At 43.2% G+C, this 25,233-nt stretch overlaps 1 protein-coding gene across 1 annotated transcript; it reads right to left on the reverse strand.

Annotated features, from left to right (window-relative positions):
- Positions 1-2,484: 2,484 nt before the first annotated feature.
- On the reverse strand, positions 2,485-19,976 carry LOC310965717 (serine/threonine-protein kinase 35-like; the record flags this gene model as incomplete). Its single annotated transcript, XM_083939459.1, has 3 exons — positions 2,485-3,704; positions 16,654-17,395; positions 19,676-19,976. 2 exons carry the CDS (start codon positions 19,974-19,976, stop codon positions 16,677-16,679), a joined length of 1,020 nt encoding a protein of 339 aa, XP_083795585.1. The 3' UTR covers positions 2,485-3,704; positions 16,654-16,676.
- Positions 19,977-25,233: the final 5,257 nt, after the last annotated feature.

A 25,233-nucleotide genomic window follows, 5' to 3' on the forward strand; every position in this document is an offset into this window, starting at 1 on the left:
CGACATAGATGCAAAAGACGTAATATCACCTTTGTCATACAGGTTATTAAGCGTTTTGAGGCCATTATCTGACCATATACGAAATGTAGGATCGTGCAGGAAGGGAGAAATGCATAGTTATTCAAAACTGGGGCAAAGGTTGAAGTCCTGTGCAAGCCGTGCTGATTCCTGAACTGGATCCAAATTTTAATGGTACTTGGTAAAGACCGGAAGTCGAATTATGTGGGCAATTATGGGGAGCAGTGAGCAAATCGTAAAATGCAAAGAGCAGAAAGAAGATACTACTGGAACTGTATACTATACTGTTAAATAAAAGTGAACTTGAACTTGTCGGTTAAACCCATTTAGGCACAGGAGTAAAGGTAAGCTTGGAAAAGGCAAACCAAGTGGTCATGGAAACATGCCCAGGATTTCCTCAGCACTTTCTAGCTTTATGTAATGACTTACCACATCTCCTACTCATTTCATCATTGTCAAACAACTGTTAAGAATTCACAAATCTGAGGTATTTCCAGCCTTTATTGAATCAGAGCCCTGATATGTAGAAATTAAGCAAACAAAAAAACAACAACACATTTTCATTTAAGCAAATGGCTTTAGTATCTACACTCTACTAAAGCCATGATCATGTACAATCAAAGAGTGTAGATTCGGTTGGAATAAAGGGTCAAGTGTGAAGTCATCTGAAGGATAAGCAGAGAACTGAAAAACAGAATCAGCTAGGCCTGGGTAGTTCTACAGTATATCCAGGCAGGCAGAGTTGCATAGAAGAGTGTTGCATGTAACACAACTGACCTATTAGTCAGTAAAATGTAGTCAAAAGCAGTGTTTGTGCACACAGTTACAGGTACATAATACCAACACCAAGGGAACCTCTCCAAAGGAAGATACACAGACATCGAGGGGAATATTTTGAGGGTTTGCTTAAATTCCTAGATATTTGAAGTACATTCATTTAAAAATAAAGTAAAAATATGGTAAGTAGATAGGCTCAGTGCTACCATTAGCTCATCTCAATTTCAATTATCATCTCTACAATGTATAAAGACTCCAAGACATTAGTGAAACCAAAGTGGGAAACTGAGGTATGTTTTTCATTTCACTGAAGTTCAAGAAATTTAACAAAGTCCATCATGAGCTAAAGATGTGTAAACATCTGTATGGATCTGTAAACATGTTATTCACAATACATCAGCAAAAAGAAGAAGAAGCAACTGACAAAACTGCGTCACTTACTCCAAAGCAATGTGATGCATTCACAATCCAAGGAAATCCACACACACACAAAAAACACTGTGGTGACATAAAATAAAAAGCTGCTACCTTGAAATGTGCCAGGGAGTCTCTAACTGAGTAATGTCTTTGTTGGAGAAATGAAACTATGGCTCAGGAAAGAAAAGGTGCAGAAACATGAGGTAGTACAATTAAAAAGCGAAACGATTGTTTTGACTGATTCAGGGTCCCAGTTTGGTTTAACATATGACAGACTTCAGACATTTGGTTTTAGTGTGTTCAAAAATGCTTTTTTCACATTCCACTTTCAAAAACTGGCACAATTACACCTAAAAAAGGCCTGCAACTGATTTCAGCAACACTTAAATTAAGTGCGATAGTTTCCATAACAAGAAACACATCATGTTCATCACAGTTTATAACCCATAATGCACCCTAAACAATATAAAAACAACTGCAGCTTTGCTTCTTTCAAGGATAGTTTGGCTTCTTTGAAGTGCGATTGTATAAGATAATTTCTCCGTAGTCAGTGTTACCTACAGTAGACGACAGTTTGGAGAAGTGGACAGGAGGACAGACACACTAGCTGCTGTGGATGGGGGCAGCAGCTGCCCCAAAACATACCTTAGTCCCCCTAAAAAATCAATATCAGTTAAGTTTAAACTATATTTAGAATATTTTCACACCTTTACCTTGATGACAGATAGTCATCTCCTTTTTTATTCTAATGTAGTCTACACATAAGCACACTGTATTACTCCACAGATCAGCTGATTGAGTCAGATTTTCTGCTTTTCTAAACAAATGCAAGACAATAAAAATTATGATGAAATGCTGTTCACTGAACAGCTGAAACAGAGAGAGGAAACTTTTGTAGAAACTGGAGAAAGTGCTGTCTGACAAAAGGTAAAGCTGTGAAAATATTCTAAATATATTGTACTATGTGGATTTTTTTTAAGTGTGCCTTTTTTTAGGTGTCTAAACCCTGTTTAGCTGTCTGCGTGCTGACTGTCAGCTACTGACTTTTGAGAAGATGGTCCACAAAAAATCAGTTAAATACTGTACATAAATAATGTCTTATTCTAAATGATCACATGGGAATTTTATTTATCAATTATCATCCTTAATTACACACTTTGGTATTTTAAAGAAACTAGATAATCTGGAGTGACAAATCAAGGAATAAATATGCCATCTGATCTTGAGCCAAATTTATCTGACTAGCAAATTCAAGGCACCATAGGTATAAACACTGACATCACAGTGGAAATAAAAGGAACAAAGTGTCCATGATGTCTAATCTAAATGACAGGCAGTCAAATTACCTGCTCTCCACACGGTCTAAGTAAGGTAAGTAACATTGGACATGTCAAAATCTTGCATGTCTCTATAAAAAAAAAAAAACAATTAAAAAAAATCAAAATTACTATCGTGAGAGTGGCCTAGGATGTTTCAGCTTCTTTTCAACACAGTTTAGCTTTCCAGGATGTATTGATAACAGACACATGTACACATTTGTTTGTAAATCAGAAAACAAAAAAGGAAAAAAAAAATTGTAAACACTTACTTACAATACATTTCTGCCTAAATTTGTTTGTAGTTTCGTAGCTTTTGCATTCATGCCTACACAAAATGCTATCCAACAAGTTCACAGAAAACCCCCAAAATTAACAAAATGTACATGAAACTGACTTTATATATGATATATATATCAATATCACAATATAAAATAGCATACAACATGAGAGAAGATTTTGCACATATCACCCTCTCACCTCTACAAGCATAACTCCTATGTAATGCACATCCACGTAAACTAATGATGTCTGGAGAAATTTCAACCCAACAGATAAATAGAGGCTGTTTTCTGTCAAATCTCACTGGGGCAACGATATCGTTACTAGTCGTAACGGCAACAGGAAATAGACAGGTAAGCATGAGGAATACAATCCTAACTGTTCACACTTCACCGAAGTTTCAGACAAAATAAACTCCACCTCATGAAGTGAGAGGTTTCCGGTAGCAGTGTCAGTGTTTTTATTAAATAGGATCAAAATGTCTGACACATTAACTTATGCTGCCCCTTTAGAAACGGCTTACATTTAGAGTCCATGAATGCACCGTCCTTGATTCAGTGGTGTCATTATCATCATTCATCATTATGTTCTCTGATGGGTATTTCTCCAGACCTCTATTCTTTAAAGGAGGCATGGCTAAGTCAGTTGGATCAAGCTTCCCGCTTCCCACAGCAGGATGTGTCTAGCTTTATGATAATGTTCACAACTAGACAAACATTCTGTGTCTGAACTGGCAGATGACCTCACTGTAAACATATTCTAAGAAAACTAAAAAATGTTCCCACTTCAGCATCCAAGCTTCACAAGTAACGGTTCCTCCTCTTCTCCTTTATCTTCACAGTCTTTAGATTCACACAGGATACTCATGTAGCAGCTCCAGGAAGAAACACGTGTCTGCAATAAAACAGAACAAGACTGTGTTGAAACCTCTGTATGTCTGGACCGTGTTTGCTCATTGTGCTCAATTATGGCAAAATTGTTACAGGGATAGTAAAAATGGTAGGCCTATACACTGTGCTGCCAACATTTCAGCGAGGCAAGCGGTGTCAGGATTCTCTTCCACCATTTTCTGAATTGCTGAAAGTTGTGAATTCAGTTTTTGTTATAAACATTTATAGGATGCATTACATATGTATTACCTTATTCAAATTGAAATGAGTGACCATTTTAGAGGGTTTACACAAAGACCTCTGTTTGAGCTAATTCACAGTTGTTTATGATCAAACTCCAATTTAAGTTACTTTTGAATGCAATAACTTTGACATTGAATGTCAAGTCTGTGTTTTACCAAAAAGGGTAGGTGTCCAAAAACACTCACTGAGTAGGAGTTACATGACATATAGGCTAAATCGTTTCCATCTCCGGTTCATCCCAAACAAAGATAAAACCTTACAGTAATCTCACAAAATCATGTATTCCATGTATGTAATCATGTCAGGGATCACGTCCAATGGATTCATAGATCCGGAAATGGGGTTAGACACCAAGATTACTTAGCTAGGTCAATAATGAAGGAGTTATGATATTTTAAGGTTTTTTTCCATATGTGCAGCCGCCTATAGATTATGATATGAATTACTGGGCATTATTAAAATGCTCATCTTTAGTGATCCCAGTAATTAATTTGTTGTATACTGAAGTAGCATCACATGACATGGTTCAGCTACATTTGAAACAAATAACTGAAGACTGCTTTAATTGAATACAGTCAACAGTATCATATTCATGCTATTTTCAACCATGTATTGTTCTGGATTACTCATCTAAAGTGTTATGGTGTTATTAGTGTTTCTGTGTTCAACACCAGAGCAGGTTGTAGCCTGGGACGATAATTAACATACCCTCAGCCTCATATGTTTGTTTTTGATGAGCTGCAGTATTTATTAATGGATCAACATCTACTGTGAATATATTACCACCTGGCAACTTTAACGTTTATTCTTTTTTCTCTGTTCTGATCCACCTTCACAATGGAGCAATATTTGCGTATTCCCATAATTACTGTTTTTTTTAATGGGAAAATCTGTTGAAGTCTGTCATATTAAAATCTATCCAGTCATAAATCCAATGGAAAATTATTTCCTCTACAGCAGTGACGTGCAGTGAGGGTTGGGGTTGGGGAGGCACTGACTCACAAGTCAGATTTACAAACATACAGTAGGATGCCAATAGGATAGGATGAGAGAATAGGATGCTGAAAACCATTTTAAAACACCAGTGCAACTTTATATTGCAGTATATCTTACCTTTACTGACTGAAAGTGCAGCTTTGAAAAATGTCTTAGTTTAGAAATCATATCCTCCATTGTCAGGGCGAGAAATTACAGCTTGTCGCTACGCTCTACAGTGTCGCACAGCACACTTCTTGTGTTTACTTTATGCACACATGGTGAACTCTGACCCGAGTTCACCATGACCTGGCTGCTGGCAGGCTGCTCACTATCGCCGCCTTCCTTGAGGCAGAGGTACTGCCTGCCTCAAGCCAGGCATTTCCCCTGTGGATTTATGTCTTATCAATAAGGTGTAAATATTACACACATAGGTAAAATACATTACTGAACACCATGGAAAAGAAGACGTATGCTTTTATTTCATAAAAGTGTCCTCAACCATCATATTGGAAACATACATAGAAATGGGAACAAGCACGCGCCGTTTGCATGCGCTCAATCCAGTTTGTGAGTGATTGCACAATCTGGAGGGAGGCTGGGCTGTCCGTGCCTCACCTCTCGTCTCCGAAGAGACTCCGTTTATTTAAGCAGGAAATACAGAATTTTCTGCGATTTTTACTATAAAAATGGTCAAAATACATGAAGAACCTCACCAAAATCATAGTCCAGAGGATAAATATTAATACTTGTGTTATTTTATTATTTCGTTTCTTTTTCCTCTCACGATGACGGGAGGCACAGCATCACCGGCCTCCCCTGACAGCACGTCACTGCTCTACAGTAGATGCAGCCGGCCTCACTGTCTCGGTCAATGAAAGGGGGAAGCTTCACACACATCTTCAGAACTCTACAATCACCAGTGTAAAGATCAGTGTGACCAATTCAGTATCTGACCAAATGTCTCCCCTTCTGTTCCTGAGTCATGAAACATTATGATGTCACTGTGAAATTGACCTTTGAACTTTAAAATCGAATTGGTTTATCATCGAGTCCATATAGTGCCACACTGGAAGAAGATCCCTCCAGGGTTTCCTGAAATATCACATTCAGAAGAATGAGATGTACGTATGTATATTAGTTGTCTGTATGAAATGCCTCTGGCCACAGCTGGGGAGGAGGCATAAAAATCAGGAAGTGGCATCTTGTATCACTAAAAGAGGTGAGTAAGTGGGGAATGTGATTATAGACCTGCTGCATGTATAACAGGCTATGCTTTGTGTGATTATCCATGTAACATGATTTGACATGATGTTGTAATGTGACTGTGCCGTGTATGTGTAAGGCAGTTAAGGGGAGTCTCTGTGGAAATTCTAAAGGTAGTTACTATAGCAATGTAACTAAGCAACATATAGAAGTAACTTAGTAATGGTTATGGGGAGTGAAGTAGCAACTGTGGATGGGAGCTTTACATGAAAATAAAAACTCAATGATGAACTGAAACTTTGGATGAAGCTCATCCTTATGACTTGAAGTTATTACAAGTAATTTTTCTTTCTGTTTGGTATAATCTTTAAAGGTTAAATAAGGAGAATGAGCAGAACACCTCCATCTAGTGTCTCAAGATTGTAGTCGCAGCAAAAAATTCCAGCAGTCGGGTTGCGAGGTTCGTTGCTGAGTGTGTCAGTGATCAGCCTGCTCCATGTCAGTGATGAATCATTCAGGGTAGCCTAACCACTAATTTGGACTAATCAATTCATTTGACAACAGTATTTAACGTTAATCAGTCTTCAACTGGAAGTCTTTCTTTGAGTGGTGTGTAATCCATTAGCTAGATAGCTCTCAACTGCATTAACATCAGCTAACACTAACCTTAAGTATATTCAAATAGAGAAGCACAGTCTTAACTCCAAGGGGAATGTATTAATTCAATTATGATCCATGTTTACGGCATATAATGCTTTTGTACAAAGAACAAGGTGTCATAAACCTTTGGAGTGATGAGTGTGAGCCTTCTCCTTTGCGCCAGGACAGTCTGTGGCATTGCACATAACAGAGACAGGCACAGAAATCTGACCCAATGTTCATGCATTCAGGTTTTAGTATGGTGAAGTGTTCACTTATATTTCACAAAACTAGCAGTGCAACATTGTCTCATGGCTTGTAATGGATTAACGTCCCTTTAGAAAGCATCGGTACAGACTGTGGTAGGGACACACTTTCGCCAAACAACGGACAAGATTTACATAATATTGACAGCTAATATTTCCATGTGTTTCTGCTGAGAGCACAATTAACGTACCAATAAACCGTTTCTATCTCAGAGTTTGAGAAGACAACAACAAATGAATGAGATAGAGAGGGGGAGTGTTTATTTCCTGGTTAATTGACATTGATTTCACAGGCCACACCTACACACCTGTCTCACTGTTACCAGTTATGTCAAAAACCAGTTAATCTGACACACCTACACCCTCTGCCTTAACAGCTAGTGTTTTGGTAGCACTTCCACCCAACTCGGAAAAGGTGAAGCGAATTACTAACTGACTCAACTTTTATTGCCAAGGATTTGCGTCCGTGCTACAACGTCCCATCTCAAAGATGTTTTACCGACACAGCGATCCGCTCACTCTACAACAAGACCAAAACCCAAGTCATGGAATCACTATGGAAAGCAGGTAGGATAGCTTTACCATATGATGCGTGGACATCCTTTGTCACAGAATCTTATGTCACTGTAACTGAGCATTTTATCACATTTGAGTGGCAGCTAGTCTCCTGTGCTCCTAATGAGAGAAGTGAATGAGAGCCACACGGCTTAAATTTGATTCAACTGTTTTATATTCTCTATTATTCATTGTTTACTATAATTATTTTACTAAGGCAGCTGCAGTTTTGAAAGTAAAGCAACAGGTATTTCTAAAGTTTATAACATTACAGTCCTCCACACTGAAGTTGTAAATACGTTAGCCTGCACTGTTAACTGTAATGACTAAGCGTTAATGGAGTTTCAAATGATGCATGGATCACCAGCTAATGTTGTATTTTTAGAATAAAATCCTTTTTTAATATTGGAGCTGACGGAACTTAATGGAACTGTATTAGATGGTGTTTTCACAGGTTATGTAACGTAAGCCGACAGTAATGCCAAGTTTCGTACAGCTGATTTGAATGCCTTAGCAAACATCCAAACATTCATTTGCTGGTTCATTATTTAGCCAGATGACTAGAAAAAAAATGAAAGGCTTTGACATAATGTTTGCACATAGCATCTAAGAGCTGATCAGAATCTCAGTCTCATCCTATGATTAATTACGTTAGCTGTTAATAATAACACTGCTGAAATAGTGTTAAAGAAATATTTTGACAAATAGTCACACCAAAACTGAATCTAAGGCCTCTGTTAATCTAAGTAATGGCATAACCAAGTATATTTACTCAAGTACTGTCCAAGTACATTTTAGGTACTTGACTAGTATTATTAAATACTTTCTTATAATCCTACTCCACCTGATTTTGAGGGCAAAATACTACTTTTTACTCTTAAAATGTATTTGACTTTGATGACTCAGTTAATAGTTAATTGCAGATTCAGTATAAAATCAATTAAAATAAGCTCCACCTTCACCAGCTGCAACATTAAAGTGATGAACCCATTAATGCATTCATAGTTATAATCTAGTGTGAGTGTGTGTGTGTGTGTGTGTGTGTGTGTGTGTGTGTGTGTGTGTGTGTGTGTGTGTGTGTGTGTGTGTGTGTGTGTGTGTGTGTGTGTGTGTGTGTGTGAAGGGAAGGAGGGAGAGAGAGAGGGTGCATGCAGCAAAGGGCCTCAAGTCAGAATCCTACCCGGGCCTCTGCAGCACTCGTATCACAGGCCTGTGCAAAGATGCGCATGCACTAGGGGTGTAACGATAGACGCATTTGTACCAAACCGTCACGGTACAGGCACTTCTGGACGGGTACAGAGGTGGATCGCAGTCCGTAAATGTGTCATACAAAGAGTTAATATGGCAAATCTATAGTCTTGTTAAGAGGTGCGGAACCTAAAACTTGAAGTCAGAGACTGTTTAGTCTCTGGCTTGGCTTGTATGTGCGAACTGCGTGCCGAACGACAACAAGAAACCGGAGCTTGCAGATGTCCCCTGACATTCAAATCCCAAGTGTGGGACAACTTCTGATTCCAGGTTAATTATGAACATGCACACACATTTAAGAACACTATCCAGGTGTTACGATCACTGTTGCTGTGAAAGAAACCAAGCTCCCGACACAATTTCAACAAACCCTACCTGGGAATTCAGAATTGACATATGCCATGACCTAAAATATTTAAGATTTTATTTCAGGTGCAATTATTTAAGAAGTATTTTATTTATATTTTTTATATATTTTATTTTTATGTTTCATACTGCCAGATAAAACTGTTTAACTGTTGTGTTTAATTGTTTACTACTTAAACTTACATTCGTGCAGTTCGTACCATGACTTTAAAACTGAGGTACGTACCGAACCGTGACTTTAGTGTGCAGTTACACCCATAATAGACACAGGGCATTTTCTGTGCTCCAGCAGTGAATAGCAATACACCACAGGATAAAAGTGTCTACTCTATACTTTGTGGGTTTTTAAAAATGGTGCGTATGGTGTCGAGTACTACCATACGTCACATCCGGCTTAGAGCCACCAGGCTTTTTTCTGATGAGAAAAAAGGCCCTGCTCTTCATCAGGGCCAACAAAAGCACAGTCAAATGGGCGCTAGGGGTGGCTCACATTCAAATTAGGGGCGTTTCGGAGAGGGAGACCGGCCTTATACTGGGTATTTGACTGTAATAGAAATGCACCTAAAGGGTTCTTCTCAAAAGGAAAGCGCCGGATCCGTTTTTGCTTTGCCTGTGTGCATTGTGGGTTTACTCCAGAGCTGCTCAGTCAGTTACACGGTAGAGTCAAAATCCATACTGTAGCCAAATTCATACTGTCTATACCAGGGGTCTGTAACCTGCCACTCTTGGGCCACATGCGGCTCTTCAGCCACTTTTCAGTGGCTCCCTGTTAAGGTGGATTAATTCACCTCCAGATCCAGACAAAATTCGTCTGTCTGTTCCAAGCGTTGTCTCCGGTGCTACCCGTCAAATTTCAGCATTGTTATGGATGTTATGCAACACATCCTTTAGAGGGCAGTGCCATGTCGCAAATTTACAGCATCAACGACCAAGAGAAGATTATTTTGCTGTTTGTCTTCCGTAATCAGCAAAAAAGGCGTGTGTAAGTGGGGATGGCATGTGAGACACTCAACGAAAACTGACACCTAAATGGAAAGTTGTTTTCTTTGGTTTATCCGATGAGAGAGCTGGATGACGACAGGCACGTCCAAAACTTTAGGATGTCCGCCGGTACTTTCAAGGATTTGCGTTTTAAATGTCTAGTTACTTCTTTCTTCTTTGGCGATTTTCGCGAATGGTTGGACTGACTTTATACTGCTGCCTTGATTTCTGGTGGTATTGCTCCGTTCCTTCCGGAGCACTCCGGATTCATAAGCTCAGAGGTGATGGGCCCACTGACTGATGAAATTACCTCTGGGACTGGACGAAAGGGTCCATATGCGTATTTACCGTAGGGTCGGAATGGGCCTTTAGCCTCGTGAGACCATCCTGATCTCTGAGCTCCATTGTATTTTACTTGCAGATCAGTCTGGTAACAAAAATTTGGAGAAGTCTGCCAAGTGAACGAACCAACCAGCATTGGTTTTGAGGCTGATTTAAGTGTGACGTAAAGAGAAGCGACTGTTCAGTGTAAACAACATGGATGCTTTCACGGATGAGATGAGTGCAGCTATCAAGCAAGCAAGCAGCTGAAATTGGGCCTTTTATCTGTAAATTGACGTTTCACAAACAGTGGTTAGAGCCGTCGCCCCATGTGGAGAGGCGGGGGGTTAGAGATTGGAAAAACGTTGCCTGGTCTGATGAGTCTCGATTTCTGCTGCAACATTCAGATGGTAGGGTCAGAATTTGGCGTAAACAACATGAAATCAGCTTCTGTGAGGACTGCTGTGTACCAACACGCACCAGGGTGACTTATAACAATGACAAGCCCTGGTTCACACCCAGACTGCGACAGTTGAGGTCTGACAAGGAAAGGGCTTTCAAAAGTGGCAACAGAGCAGAGTACAAAGAGGCCAAGTACAGGTTTAGCAGGGCGGTGAGGGACGCTAAACAGCTGTACTCCAAGAAGCTACAACATCAGTTCTCCTCTAACGACTCTGCCTCTGTCTGGAGAACCACAGCTGCCCCTCCCCACCCCCCCTCCACCGACACCTCTGTCTGTCCTTGAGAGAGACGTTAACCGGCTCTTCAAGAGACAGAACCCCCGCAAAGCTGCTGGGCCAGATTCCGTGTCGCCATCCTGCCTGAAGCACTGTGCAGACCAGCTGTCTCCTCTGTTCACGGACATCTTTAACACCTCACTGGAGACATGCCGTGTGCCAGCTTGCTTCAAGGCCTCCACCATCATACCAGTCCCCAAAAAACCAGGACCCACTGGATTAAACGACTACAGACCTGTCGCCCTGACCTCTGTGGTCATGAAATCCTTTGAGCGCCTGGTTTTGTCCCACCTCAAATCCATAACAGACTCACTCCTGGACCCCCTGCAGTTTGCCTACAGAGCCAACAGGTCTGTAGACGATGCTGTTAACATGGCTACACACTTCATCCTCCAGCATCTGGACTCTGCAGGATCCTACGTCAGGATCTTGTTTGTGGACTTCAGCTCTGCATTCAACACAATCATCCCGGCTCGTCTGCAGGACAAGCTTTCTCAACTCAACGTGCCAGACTCCACCTACAGGTGGATCACCGACTTCTTGACTGACAGGAAGCAGCACGTGAGGCTGGGAAGCCTCACCTCGGACTCCAGGACGATCAGCACCGGCTCTCTGCAGGGCTGTGTTCTTTCTCCCCTGCTCTTCTCCCTGTACACTAACAACTGCACCTCCAGTCACCAGTCCGTCAAGCTCCTTAAGTTCGCGGATGACACCACCCTCATTGGACTCATCTCTGGTGGGGATGAGTCTGCCTACAGATGGGAGATCGACCAACTGGTGACTTGGTGCAGGGAGAACAACCTGGAGCTAAATGCTTCAAAAACAGTGGAGATGACTATAGACTTCAGGAAGAGCACAGCCCCACCCTCCCCCATCATCCTGTGTGACTCTCCAGTGGACACTGTGGAGTCCTTCCGCTTCCTGGGAACCATCATCTCCCAGGACATCAGGTGGGAGCCAAACATCAGCTCCCTTATCAAGAAGGCTCAGCAGAGGACGTACTTCCTGAGGCAGCTGAAGAAGTTCAATCTACCACGGACAATGCTGGTCCACTTCTACACTGCCATCATCGAGTCCATCCTCACCTCCTCCATCACCGTCTGGTACGCTGCTGCCTATGCCAAGGACAGGCGCAGACTGCAGTGTATCATACGTTCTGCAGAAAAGGTGATTGGCTGCAACCTCCCTTCTCTCCCAGAACTCTACTCTTCCAGGACCCTGAGGAGAGCAGGGAGGATAGCTGCTGATCCCTCCCACCCTGGACACTATCTGTTTGAACCTCTCCCCTCTGGCCGGAGGCTGCGGTCCATCAGGACCAAAACCTCCCGCCACAAGTACAGTTTCTTCCCCTCTGCCGTCAGGCTCTGGAATTCTGTTAAAGACACTTAACCGTCATTCGTTATATTAACGACATCTGGAACTCACACGTTATATTAACGTACCCAAATCACAGGTGTTATATTAACCCCCCCTTTTTCACTGGACACTTTAACTTGCACATTACCACCTGCACTGGTCACACAAATACAGTCACTTATATTTCATGTATATAATTCAATGCCATATGTTTAGTTTGCTTGTGGTCATGTTTATATTTATGTAGGCACTGTCAAATCAAGTCAAATTCCTTGCAATGAAAATTGTCTGGCAATAAACCTGATTCTGATTCTGAAAGCATGGATCCATCCTGCCTTGTACCAACGGTTCAGGCTGGTGGTGGTGTAATGGTGTCGGGGATATTTCCTTGGCACACTTTGGGCTCAATTAACCTAACACATGCAGTTACGGTCTCTTTTCTCTTTTCCTTACGCTCGGCTGCTAAGATCAAGAGAGGGAAGTTGCCGGACAGTCACTAACTTGTTTTTCTGCTACCAATGTTAGCTGCTCTGTTTCAACAATGCAGGCTTAAAACACCTGCATGCAGACTGAAGCTGCGGTGTTCGGAGCAGTTACCACTAATTGGCTAATCATTTTTTAATTCCAGTGAAACACACACTGCAGCCTGTGCATGTCAGAGACACAGAGAGTCACATTATAACTGAGCCGTCTGGTGTGTGTGTGTGTGTGTGTGTGTGTGTGGGTGTGTGTGTGTGTGTGGCTGTGTGTGTGTGTGTGTGTGTGTGTGTGTGTGTGTGTGTGTGTGTGTGTGTGTGTGTGTGTGTGTGTGTGTGTGTGTGTGGAGGTCTGTGCGCTTTAACTGTAGCAGACTGCTGTTGTTTTCAAGAGAATCAAGACACAGTCTACGTCCGGGCATATTTACACTGGGAGCTAGCTGGGTGGCTCACTCCAGATTCAGTCTACGTCTTACTTCAAATGCTCAAATATTTTACACTTCACAATGGGTGGGCCCTTTCTGTCTGTCTGTGTGATTAAACTTAAAGCATGATGGGGTCAGGGACTCAGTGTGGTGCGTTTCCTCTGTAACAGTTAACCTTGACTGCCTCTAGGTCGGCTTGGAAAGGCCCGGGGCTCAGATCTCTCTGCCTCCTGGGGCTTTGGACTATTGCTTAATGTGTCCTCTCCCTGCTCCCAGCATGACTGTCAACTAGGCAGACTGCCCTCACTGCATCATGGTCAGGGATATGCAGCGATGTTGGCGGCAGCAATGTTGGCAGAAAAAACAGCTTTCTGGGATAGGCGTAAAACATGTGCACAAGGTAGGGCGTACAGTGAAGTACAACATATGTGTTGGAAGAAGTTTGCCCCGTGATCTAATAATTCAGGACTTTCTCTGCTGTGATGGTCAGCGTCTCAGATTTCACAGGCTTTCCAGTTTCTCATCACGGTGGTTGAGATTTTGCGGTCTCTCGTTCCTGTGATCAGCCGTTTCCTGCTTTTAAACTCCCTGCTGTGGGTAGCACCGCAATTCACGTTATCGACACCTCCGCCAGAGTCACCCACGTACCGCCAAGCCGCATCAACTCTATTTACATGGAAATCGAGCCCCCAATATGTGTAGGGTCTGAGCCGTCACATTAGGAGCTAAATCAGGCCGGTGATATACCTCGGTCTGTCTGAATACAAGGACCAGGCAGCAAAAAGGCAACATATTACTGTCCAACTGTCCAGTGGAAAAAACACTAATGGATTTATGTACTGTATAATACTTTTTGGGACAGCTACCTTGAATCATTCTAGCCAGGTTTTCCGCTCATACCAGCTCTGTGAAAGCCCGCTGTTGTATAATTTCCCCTTATTTTTAGATATTTGTTTGGTCTGGGTGGTCCTAATTCTTTAATAGACAATTTATCGTGATTACTTCGACAAATGGTATTTGTCTTAAAGACACGTTTGAGTTGTTTTAACATTGGCTGCGAAGATCTTGAATGTGAGCCGGACCATAAGAGAAGCACGTGACTGCATTATTTCGCTGAACGCATGACAAAAACACGTCTGGGCCAGCCATTTTGGAACTCAGAGGTTCCATCGCGGGGTTTACAGTTTTGTTTTTTGTTTTTTAAAAAGCCTTGAAAGTCTATGAGAGCGCTCGGGTCGAAACCTCAACTCGGACAAAAGGGTACAGAACATGGCTGGTGATTGCACAATGGTATTCAGACTTTTGAATTTTGCATAATTTATGAGTACTAATTTATTTTTTATTTATATTATTGTTATCATTAGAGTCTCTTTTTTAGGCTCAAGGAGGGCGGCGCACTATCTCCCTCTATTGGCCAGATGCCCCTGATCCCGGTGCTAGACAACCCTGTGACAATTTTCCAGATCTACCTGTGCAGATCAGTCTTACTTAAGCTTCTTCTGAACCCTTGGGAGACAGGTGGAGGGTATACATCTAGCTTTAGAAGGTGAAGGCTTTTACATGCTAATGGAATAGTCATTACATGTCTTAGCTAGTACAAAGTTGATACAGATTGCTTCATTTAATTTAAGGAAAGGAAAGACTGATTATCAGCCTGGTTCAAGAAAAGTGCTAGTGTTTGATATTGATTTTTAAAAAGTGTTTCCATGCATGTATATTTGCCACCAGATGAGAAAATAAAGAGATATATTAAACAAGGTTCCTTCACATTTTCCTTTCTAAATTCCAGACTTTTTCAGACTCAAATTTCCAGACTTATTGGGGGATTTTTCAGTCAATATTAAACATCTGAATACCCATAGGGAATGAGTCCTTACCCCAAGTGAAGGAGTGAAGGAGTACCTCGGGATCATGTTCACGAGTGAGGGGACGATGGAGCGCGAGTTTGGCCGGAGAATCGGAGCAGCGGGGGCGGTGTTGCAGTCGCTCTACCGCACCGGTGTGACGAAAAGAGAGCTGAGCCGGAGGGCGGAGCTCTCGATCTGCCGGTCGGTCTTCGTTCCTGCCCTCACCTATGGTCATGAAGGCTGGGTCGTGACCGGGGGAACGGGGTCGCGGGTGCGGGCGGCCGAGATGGGTTTTCTCAGGAGGGTGGCTGGAGTCTCCCTTAGAGATAGGGTAGGAAGTTCAGCCATCCGTGAGGAACTCTGAGTAGAGCCGCTGCTCCTGAGCGTTGAAAGGAGCCAGTTGAGGTGGTTCGGGCATCTAGTAAGGATGCCCCCTGGGCGCCTCCATAGGGAGGTGTTCCAGGCACGTCCAGCTGGGAGGAGGCCTCGGGGAAGACCCAGGACTAGGTGGAGAGATTATATCTCCACACTGGCCTGGGAACGCCTCGGGATCCCCCAGTTAGAGCTGGTTAATGTGGCCCGGGAAAGGGAAGTTTGGGGTCCCCTGCTAAAGCTGCTGCCCCCACGACCCGACCCCGGATAAGCGGATGAAGATGAGATGAGATGAGATGAGATGAATACCAATTGTTAGATGCTTATTATGTAACAGAATGGTTTTAAAATCCAACTTTTAACATGCGTGGTAAACTCTGACTACGTTTTTTTTTAACTTATGTTGCCATGTAATTACACGTCATTTTTAACTAGGTATTAGAGTTCATAAAAGTGAACATTTTATTCAAGCTAAATGCTAAAAGAGTGAAATGAATAACTGTGAACCTGTAACTCTACAGACAGAAACAGTAGAGATGGATAATTAACCAGGAACTACAGAAGAAAACACAAGTCTGTGCTTCATTGGCTTTAGATGGAGTAAACATACTATGAATAAATAAAATAATGATAAATAAAATTAAATAATAAATAAAATGTAGATGACATGTATGGAAGAAATTCAATAAATGAGAATTGCAGTTGCACGGCAAACGGTAACCATGGTGACCTGATAGTTTCATATCATCTTCAGGTCGGCTGTGTTTTGTCAGTAAACTTGTTTTGATTTTCTTTCCACTTTATAATGCCTGTGAGCCAAACACAAATTGTATTTCCACAACAAATTGGAGGATCAGTAATTCATTAACAAGGCAGACAGCAGGTTAAAAAAATTAAAAGAAGTCACAGGGTGATTATATAAAGATAAAGGCATGCGTACCTGTAAAACCAACTGGTTGGGGGTCATGCAGCATACATAACCTGGTCCATTCTGGCCTGCAGCTGGAAAGCATCAGGCCTGACCTGAGGGTTGGCAGCAAGCATGTCCTGCAGCAGCTTCCTCACTCCATTGGACATGCACGACCTGCGTTTCTGTGGGATGTTCAGTATCATCTTTGGATTCTCTAGTAGTGCCTCACCCACTGGCACAATGTCCATTCCTTTACTCACATAAGTACCCAGCAGCTCCCGCTTAGACTCAGCATCAATGAAAGTTATTCTCTCCAACATTGCCCAGATGATGATACCTAGGGCAAATATGTCAGCCTTGGCTGTGTAGTGACCCTCCCACACCTCAGGAGCCATAAAGAAGTCAGAGCCACACGCTGATGACAACCAAAACTTGTTTACGTTAATGTTTTTGTTCTTGCCGTTGCCTTTTCTAATGTCGTTGGTGTTTCCTAAACCAGCACAAACTTTACTCAGACCAAAGTCAGCCACCTTGAGAACTGGAGTCCCTGACTTCTCTGAGATGAGGAGGTTGTCAGGTTTGAGGTCCCTGTGGACAATGTTGTTTTCATGCAGGAAAGCAACTGCACTGGTCAGCTGGAGTATGAAGCTGTTGTTGGTTTGTGGGTCGGGGCTTCGAGACAGAATGAACTGGTTGAGGTCGCCACCTTCACAGAACTCCATGAAGAACCAGAGGTAACAAGGGTCCTGTGGAGGACCAAGCACTCTCTCACCTGCAACAGAAACACATCAGATAAACACCCACACACACACACTTTCATTATCAGGGTATTTTTGGTATCTGTATCGATGAGGCATTGTGGAACCAGTTTATCCCTTAGGGCGTGATCACACTGTCCTTTTGGCCGCGGCCAAAACCGTTTTTTCAGCTAAAGCCTAGTACCTTTAAGCCATGTGAGTGCACCCGCTCCGCGCTCAACTGCGGCCAGCGGACAGTCCACGGCCCGCTTGAAAGAGGTGGGCTTTAGCGGAGCCGTTTGCACATGTACGAGCACGAGCGTGCGCACGTGTACAGCACGAGCCCTACAGCAGTAGCGTTATGTCCGCCTGTTCGGACATGTAAATAGAAGGACGGACCATGCGCGGACATTTAACAACAACAACAATGGTGGTGAAAGGTTCACGTTGGTGTGGTGCGGAGGTGGAGTGTTTACTGCAGATTTGGTCGGATGAAAATATTCAAAAACAGTCGACAAGACGCACAAAAACTCTGAGGTCTATGGAAAGATTTGTAAACAAAGCCACACACACGCGATCAATGCGTGTGACGTTTTACGGCTTGATGGCGTATGGACAGCAAGAAGCATTGGCCGAGGCCCTGGCAGTGTGAGTACAAACGGGGCTGGGGCGCGGGGGGGAGAGGGAGGGGGGACGAGTACCCTAAAGTCCGGGTCGTGGTCCGGGAGGACAGTGTGAGCAGACCCTTACATGGATTTTAGATTTGCAGCAAGAACAATGTGTCAGGCTGAGGGAAATATTCATCATTACGGCCCACTGTAAGGGTGCATCCATTATCCATAGACTGTCATGATGCTAAACACACTGCACTGATTGAGATGCATAGGCCTATCTGAAATATAAGTGAACAGATCAAGTGACACTATTATAAAATTAGGTGTAACTAGCGCACGCAGCCCGGGGTCGTTTGAAGTGAAAGATTAAATAAATTCTGTCTTTCACAATATTATTGCAATGTGATTTATCATTCAAACCACAAAACCTGCAGCAGATGGGCACAGGGAAGCAGCACAGCACATGAAGACAGGTTTCTATGCCTATACACAACTGTACAATTGATGATAATGCTTAAGGTGTTTGGGGCTTCTGTGAACAAACAGGTTCCAATATGGTGCATTATAGAGTGATTAGCTCTTTTTGGGGAGTCCATGCTGTTTGTGGAGATATGGGATGGGAACCATCTAAAATCAGACATAAATGTGAAATGCGTAGGCTTTGGAAAAGACTTGTGAAGATCACCAAGAAGATTTTTTTATGCTCACATTGGCATCCCTGGGCGAAGGAGCTAAAATCTTTGGTTTTGTTTGATTTGTCTTGTGTTTTTCAAAACAGATTACTTTGCAACATTCAAGAGATAAGGAGCAATATGATTCATAGGTTTAAACATAAATGGTCAGTTGACATATGGGACAAGCCAAATTAAGAACATATTTTTAATAAAAGAGTGTTACAGTTTAGAACCCTAAAGGCCAAAGATCGCTGTGTGCACAGTTACGCTCTGGAACGCTCCCACTAACTCAGACAGGTCCAATGATGTGTTCTCTGTTTGATGTGGGACCTGGGTGAGATTGAGAATGAAATTCATTCGATGTTTTATTGCCCAGTTTATGATGATTTGAGGAATGTGTTTTTTACTAAAAATGTCTTCCATTAATGCTCATTTCTTTTGGTTAGATGGATAGGAAAAACTGGAGTTGTGCTTTAAAAAGGGAACCATTTTGTAGCAAAGTTTCTTGGTAAAGCCTGGACAATAAGAAGGAATGTTTTGGTCAAAGATTGAGCTGTATAATAATCTGTATTTTGAATCTAATGTATTGTGTGATGGTGTCTTATAAACCCATGAGGGTTGGATACTTTGAGGGCAGGACACAGACAACTAAATAAAAAAGAAACGAGCATGCCTAAAAAGGCAAAACTCTGTTTCTGTGGAGGGTTTGGTGAATATGCATGATTGTCAAAAGGAAAACACCTCTGTGAGTACAGCCAACACAGCAAACATCATCAAACCTACCCATCCCCCCAGCGAGTGTAACACGGCGACAACAACATCGACCACCTGCTCGGGGTAACATGTAAAAACTACAAATGTCTTGATTTATAATGACGTCGGGCATTTCGGATAACAACCAAACTCACTGCTACATTACAGCTGAGTTGTGAAGTATTAAGGGTTACTGCTGAATTCGACATGAATCCAAAGCAAAAGCAGCACTTATCCTGCTTCAGTTAGACGTCGGAGTGCTAAAGATCCTCACCTTTAAGTGAAGTCTCCACCAGACGCAGGTACTGTTTGGACCGTTTGTCGCCATGACTCATTTTCTGAGCCAAACCGTTCCTCTGCAGCACACACTCTTCCAGCTGCACCACATTTTGATGCCGTTTCTCCAGACATGTCAGCGCCCAGAATTCCTGCAAGGCGAGCTCCACGTTTTCCGGCGCGTCGCATCGCAGTTTCTTCACGGCAACTTTGGCCCCGGACCTCCGGACCACCGCCTCGTACACCACGCCGTATGAGCCCCTTCCCAACTCCCGCAGCAGGGTATAGCAGGGCGCCATGATGCTGCGCACCAGGGTGTCCTGCTTGAAGAGGCCAACGTCCTCCTCCTCCATGACAGGGTCTTCCATGCGTCACTTCCGTGTTTCTGACGCTCAGACGCCGCAGCACGCTGGGCTTTTTTTTGCAGGTCCGCGCGCTTCTCTTGCTTCCCCGCCAGTTGCCATCGCTTACTGTATCCATACGATTCCTTCACGACTCAAACATTACATTTAAAATGTTCACATGTTGTCACTAACAATTCTGACCCTGCCAGCCCTCGCTCTTCTTTCTTTGAACGGGAAAAACAGAACACACCAAGACATTTCCGGTAATTCTTCAAAATAAAACCTATCCTCGTCATGGAACTTTCTACATTTTTTGTAACCTTTTTGCCATGCTTCTCTCTACTTCGTCCCAGGCACACGCTAACATAAAAACAGCCTGCCAATTTATATTCAAATATTTTTATTGAATTTTCAATTCAACAATTATTACGTACATAGGCCTACATAACCACGCAACAACTGAAAGAAAATAAATAGATAAAGAGGGATGATTTCAAAACAACAGGTTACACATGCAGCTGAGGTTAAAAAAAAGTCTCATGTGCTGTTTAATGTTTTCAATATATCTGCAGGCAGGGGCCTAGGAATGAGTTGTAATAAGTCAAGTTTATCCTGATGGACATGACAAACAGCAACATGGTTAAGTCTGTTTTGAGTCATTGTGGACCGGAGCCAAGTTTTGAGCCTGCGGAGGACACTAAAACTTCTCTCTGCCTCAGAGGATGAAACAGGGACTACCAAAAGCAACCTGACCCGGTTTTCCACTTGCCCAAAAAGTCTACTTACCTCTACAGGCAATCCACGAATGATGCCTGCAGCCTCTGCACTGTTGCTAAATGAGTATTGCAGGCGAAACATAGAAAGCTGCACTGAAAGTGACTCTGTTCAACTCTGGGTATTTCTCAACGACTCCATTCAGAAGTGTCTCTTGAGACTGCAGTAACTACAAGCACCCTAACCCTTAATGTTAGGTGAATAAGGTATAGAAAAAATAATGATGGGAAAGCTAGTGCAATAATAAAAACATGTTTATTATATTATTGTTTAAATTAAACCATCTTCACTTCTTATCATGATCAACAAACTAAAATCACCTCACCCTTCATAAAGCACCTCCCTGCAGTAACTGTGCAGTGCTGGCTCTCCCTGCATCACCCTCACCACTGTCACCACTAGTTTCCAGCTGGACTTCATCTGATCTCTAATATGAAAGCAGTGGAGATGAATAAAGTGTAGAAAAATACTGATGGGAATGTCTTCTTCTTTCGTGTGTCATCATCAAATGTCCAGCTCAGTAGAATTTGGCCACGTTCTCATCTCGGGTCCCACATCGAAGCGGCCGGCCTCCGGGTGGTTTATACAGGGGACAGGTGGTGATTATGTGCTCAGCGGTCTGCTCCGGCTCCCCACACTCCCACGCTGCTCTGTCCGCCAGGCCCCACTTTCTCATTGATGCTTTGTAGCGTCTGAACCCAGTTCGCAGGCAGTTCAACAGAGTCCATTGCCGGCGTGGCAGGTCCTCTCCTTTAAGACCGCCTCCAGGGTCATGGATGTAACTGTGGGTTCGTGAGGGCCCCGCTGACACCCACTCCTGCTTCCAGGCTGCCGCCAGCCATGCCTCTGTAGACAGGTCCTCAGGGATGGGCCTGAGCAGCCCTTGTGCCGCCTTGTTGTATGGGTGGCGTGACTTCAGTCTATGAGGAGGCAGTAGTGTTGTGGTGGTATTGTGCAGGATATGCCAGTTGTGTCTGAGGGTAGCAGCCTCTCGTCGGAGGCCGGCCGTGGCAATTCCCGCTAGTGTTGGCAGATGGGACACAGGGGTAGGTTTCAGGCAGCCAGTTATGGTCCGAAGGGCTCTGTTTATGGCAGTGTCGACTTTCCTGGCGTGTGGGCTTCTGCACCAGGCTGGGGCACAGTATTCAGCTGTTGAGAAGACGAGAGCTTGTGTTGATATTCGAAGCACCTTGGCAGTTGCACCCCAGCTAGTACCAGCGAGGCGTCAAATTAGTGCGACCCTTGATGACACTTTGGCCTTCTTCAAGGTGTTGTTTGAATGATAGAGATCTATCCAGGCGTACGCCAAGGTAACGCGGGGCCTGCTGGAACTCAAGGCGCTTGTTATCAACGAAAATGTCCAGTTCCCGTCTGGCTTCACTGTTGTTCAGGTGGTAATCTGCTGAAACTGTCTTTGCCGATGCTGAGCTGTAAACGCCACTCATGCAGGTAGGCTGCCAGGGTGTCCGCGTCCTGGTTTAGGCCGGCCTGCATCTGCTCCCATGTCGGTCGTGTCATCATAATGGCCAGGTCGTCAGCGTAGCCATATTTCCGGGATGTTGTCTCCGGTATGTCGTCGATGTAAATGTTGAACAACATCGGTGCAAGGACAGACCCCTGCGGAACACCATTCCTCAGCCTCCTAAGCCTGCTGCATTGACCGTCACTGGTCTTTAAAGTGAAGCTGCGGTTTGTCACCATCTCCATGATGAACTTCACCATGTGCCGGTCGGGAATGATCTTTAATAGCTTTAGGTGGTGTCCACAGTGCCAGACGGTATCGTAAGCGGCAGTGAGATCCAGCAACACTACTCCAGCCTTCTGTTTTTCCTGAAAGCTGTCCTCGATGTCTTGGGTGAGCAGTGTCACCTGGTCAACCGTTGACCATCCGCACCGGAAGCCAGCTTGTTCCCGTGGGAGTTGGGGGTCCACTATTGGCTCCATGCGATTATGGATCAGCCTCTCCAGGATTTTGAATGGGACGCAGAGCAGTGAGATGGGTCAGTAGGTTTTGGGGTCTGTTTGGTTTTGGAAGGGCTATGACAGTAGCGCGGCGCCATAACTTCGGGAGCTTGGACCTCCGGAGGCATGCCGAGTAGAATGAGCAGAACCATGCAGATGTTATTGCACTCTGGTGAATCACAAACTCAGGGTGGATGTAATCATGACCTGGTGCCTTCCCATGTTTGATCTTACTCAAGGCAGTCTGGAGTTCAGCTGTTGTAAATTCCCCTGACAACTTTGCGTCCACGCTAGCCGCTCTACACAGGGAAGTCACCTGATGTGATGTTGTGCAGGCAAAGTTCTTATCAGCATCAGGGAAACAGCTGTTCTTAAAGAGCTGGGATGCGATGGCATTTGCTGTTATTGGGCACTGGGAGGTCGATGGTGTTCTGCCTGTCAGCTGGTTTATTGTCCGCCATGCCTTACGGCTGGAGTGGGTGAAGTCAATTGACTGAACTACATCAGTCCACCTTGACCTTCGGGTGGCATCTATCTTCTGCAGGAGTGCCGTTGCAGATTCATTAAGTTCCTCCCTGGAACTTGCCTGCTGGTGGGCATGCAGAAGGTGGCTGCGTTCTTCATCCCAGCCCGGAATGTAGTTAGCGTTAAAGCCCCAAGGAGTACTCTGCAGTAGGCTGTGTACCCGGTGTCCACGTCGGCGTTGTCTGGGTCTGGGAGGCAGGATGATGTTCTTTCTGTCTCCTAAGTGAATGACTGCCAATTAGCCTTACGAAAGTTCCATCTCCTGACGGGTTTCCCTGGGAACAGCAGCAGCGCGTTGGGACTGGAGGCCCATTGGCTTAATGTCTCTCCATTTGGTGTAGTATGGCTGTAACCCCAGTCTATGTGTTGGCAGTTGAAGTTCCCTGCGTAGATGGCGGGTGCAGGTGCCGATGGGAATGATGCCAGGGGAATGTCCAGAACAAGTGAAACACACAGACAGACTAACTCCTTTAAATGTGGGAGATGTATAACGTCACTCGTTTTCAAGTTACATGGGTTAATAGAAAAGTCATATTCTTTCAAAATCATCTTAAATAATGTTTTTAGTGTCAAATCACTTGTGTCCGTTACTGGAAAGTCCGCCATATTTTGGCTAGTCACGTCAATAGTAACAACGTTTACTTGACAAAAGTGTTGACATCTTAACATCAACAAGTCTAACGTTAGACAGGAAATAAAATGTTCCTCCTGAACAAAATGATAACCAACTCACTTTCTTTCTTTTCTTCCCCATGAGAAAGAAGCTACTACTAATAATAGCACAATTTCAAAATTGAATATTTTTCTCATCCGCGGTATAATTTTTGGGTGGGACAGATGCGACTGTCTCCAATATAGGAGGGGGCACGTCAAAACAAAACCCAAAACTTCCGAACTGACGATTTGCCAAATCTCGCACAGTCTTTTAGGGAGAGGGACAGTACGCAAATAGCCTTGGTTGGGTGAGGTCTTTAGACCAAACAAAAAATGCCTTAGACATTACGATTCTGAACATTCTGAACCTCTCTCATCACAAGGTCTCTAACACAGGGTACAGATGCACAAATATGCCAATATATCATCATGAGTTAGTTATTTGCATTATCCATTAAGAATGTGAGACAGAGGAGACACTGAACTGTGTCTGACCTGACAAAACTATGATTATGAATTACAAATATCCCAAATTCCCACAACAGCGTCAACAAGGCTACATCAGTCTAAACCCTTTGTCTCTCAGAGCTGTATCAAGTAGTCAACAGGACTTCAATCTTTGTTTGTCTTTTTGAATGACAGAATCGTCTTTTCCTTGTCCTGTGCTGACATCACCCCTTATGAAACAGACGTTATGATGGCCACAGATGACAAAAAACATGGCTTCTACGTATACATTTTTTATACCCAATAAATTCAAAGAATTACATATATATATATCATATACATGATACACACATACATATATAAAATCTTGCACAATATGTACCTAATACATTTTTTTCAAGGTTTGCAGATGTGGACAACAAACTGGAATTGTGTAAGATTGAAGAAGAAGCTATTGTGCATTTATTCTTGGAGTGACAGTATACCTTGGAGTTCAGGGAAAGAATTGAGACCCTTTTTAGCATTCAGTACAATCACTTTATTAAATTGGGAGCAAAAGATGTCATCACCTGTTATGAAACAACAGTGGATTGTCAACTTACTCATTCTACTAGGAACATTTCATATCCATAAAACTAAATGATCCAAATCCCTTCAAAACAAATTTCAGATTTTTTTGCGTCTATCCAAATTATTAATAATAAGTAATATACTTATACTGCTGATATATAACAAGATTTTTTAAGGAAGTGTAATAATAAAGCCCACTTTTTAAGTGAATTTCTTTGTATGTATCTATTTATGCTTTATTTATTGTATTCTTTTCTGCCTTTTTATTTTATTGTGTATT

This window comes from Echiichthys vipera (genome assembly GCF_963691815.1).
Source record: "Echiichthys vipera genome assembly, chromosome: X".
Lineage (NCBI taxonomy): Eukaryota > Metazoa > Chordata > Actinopteri > Perciformes > Trachinidae > Echiichthys > Echiichthys vipera.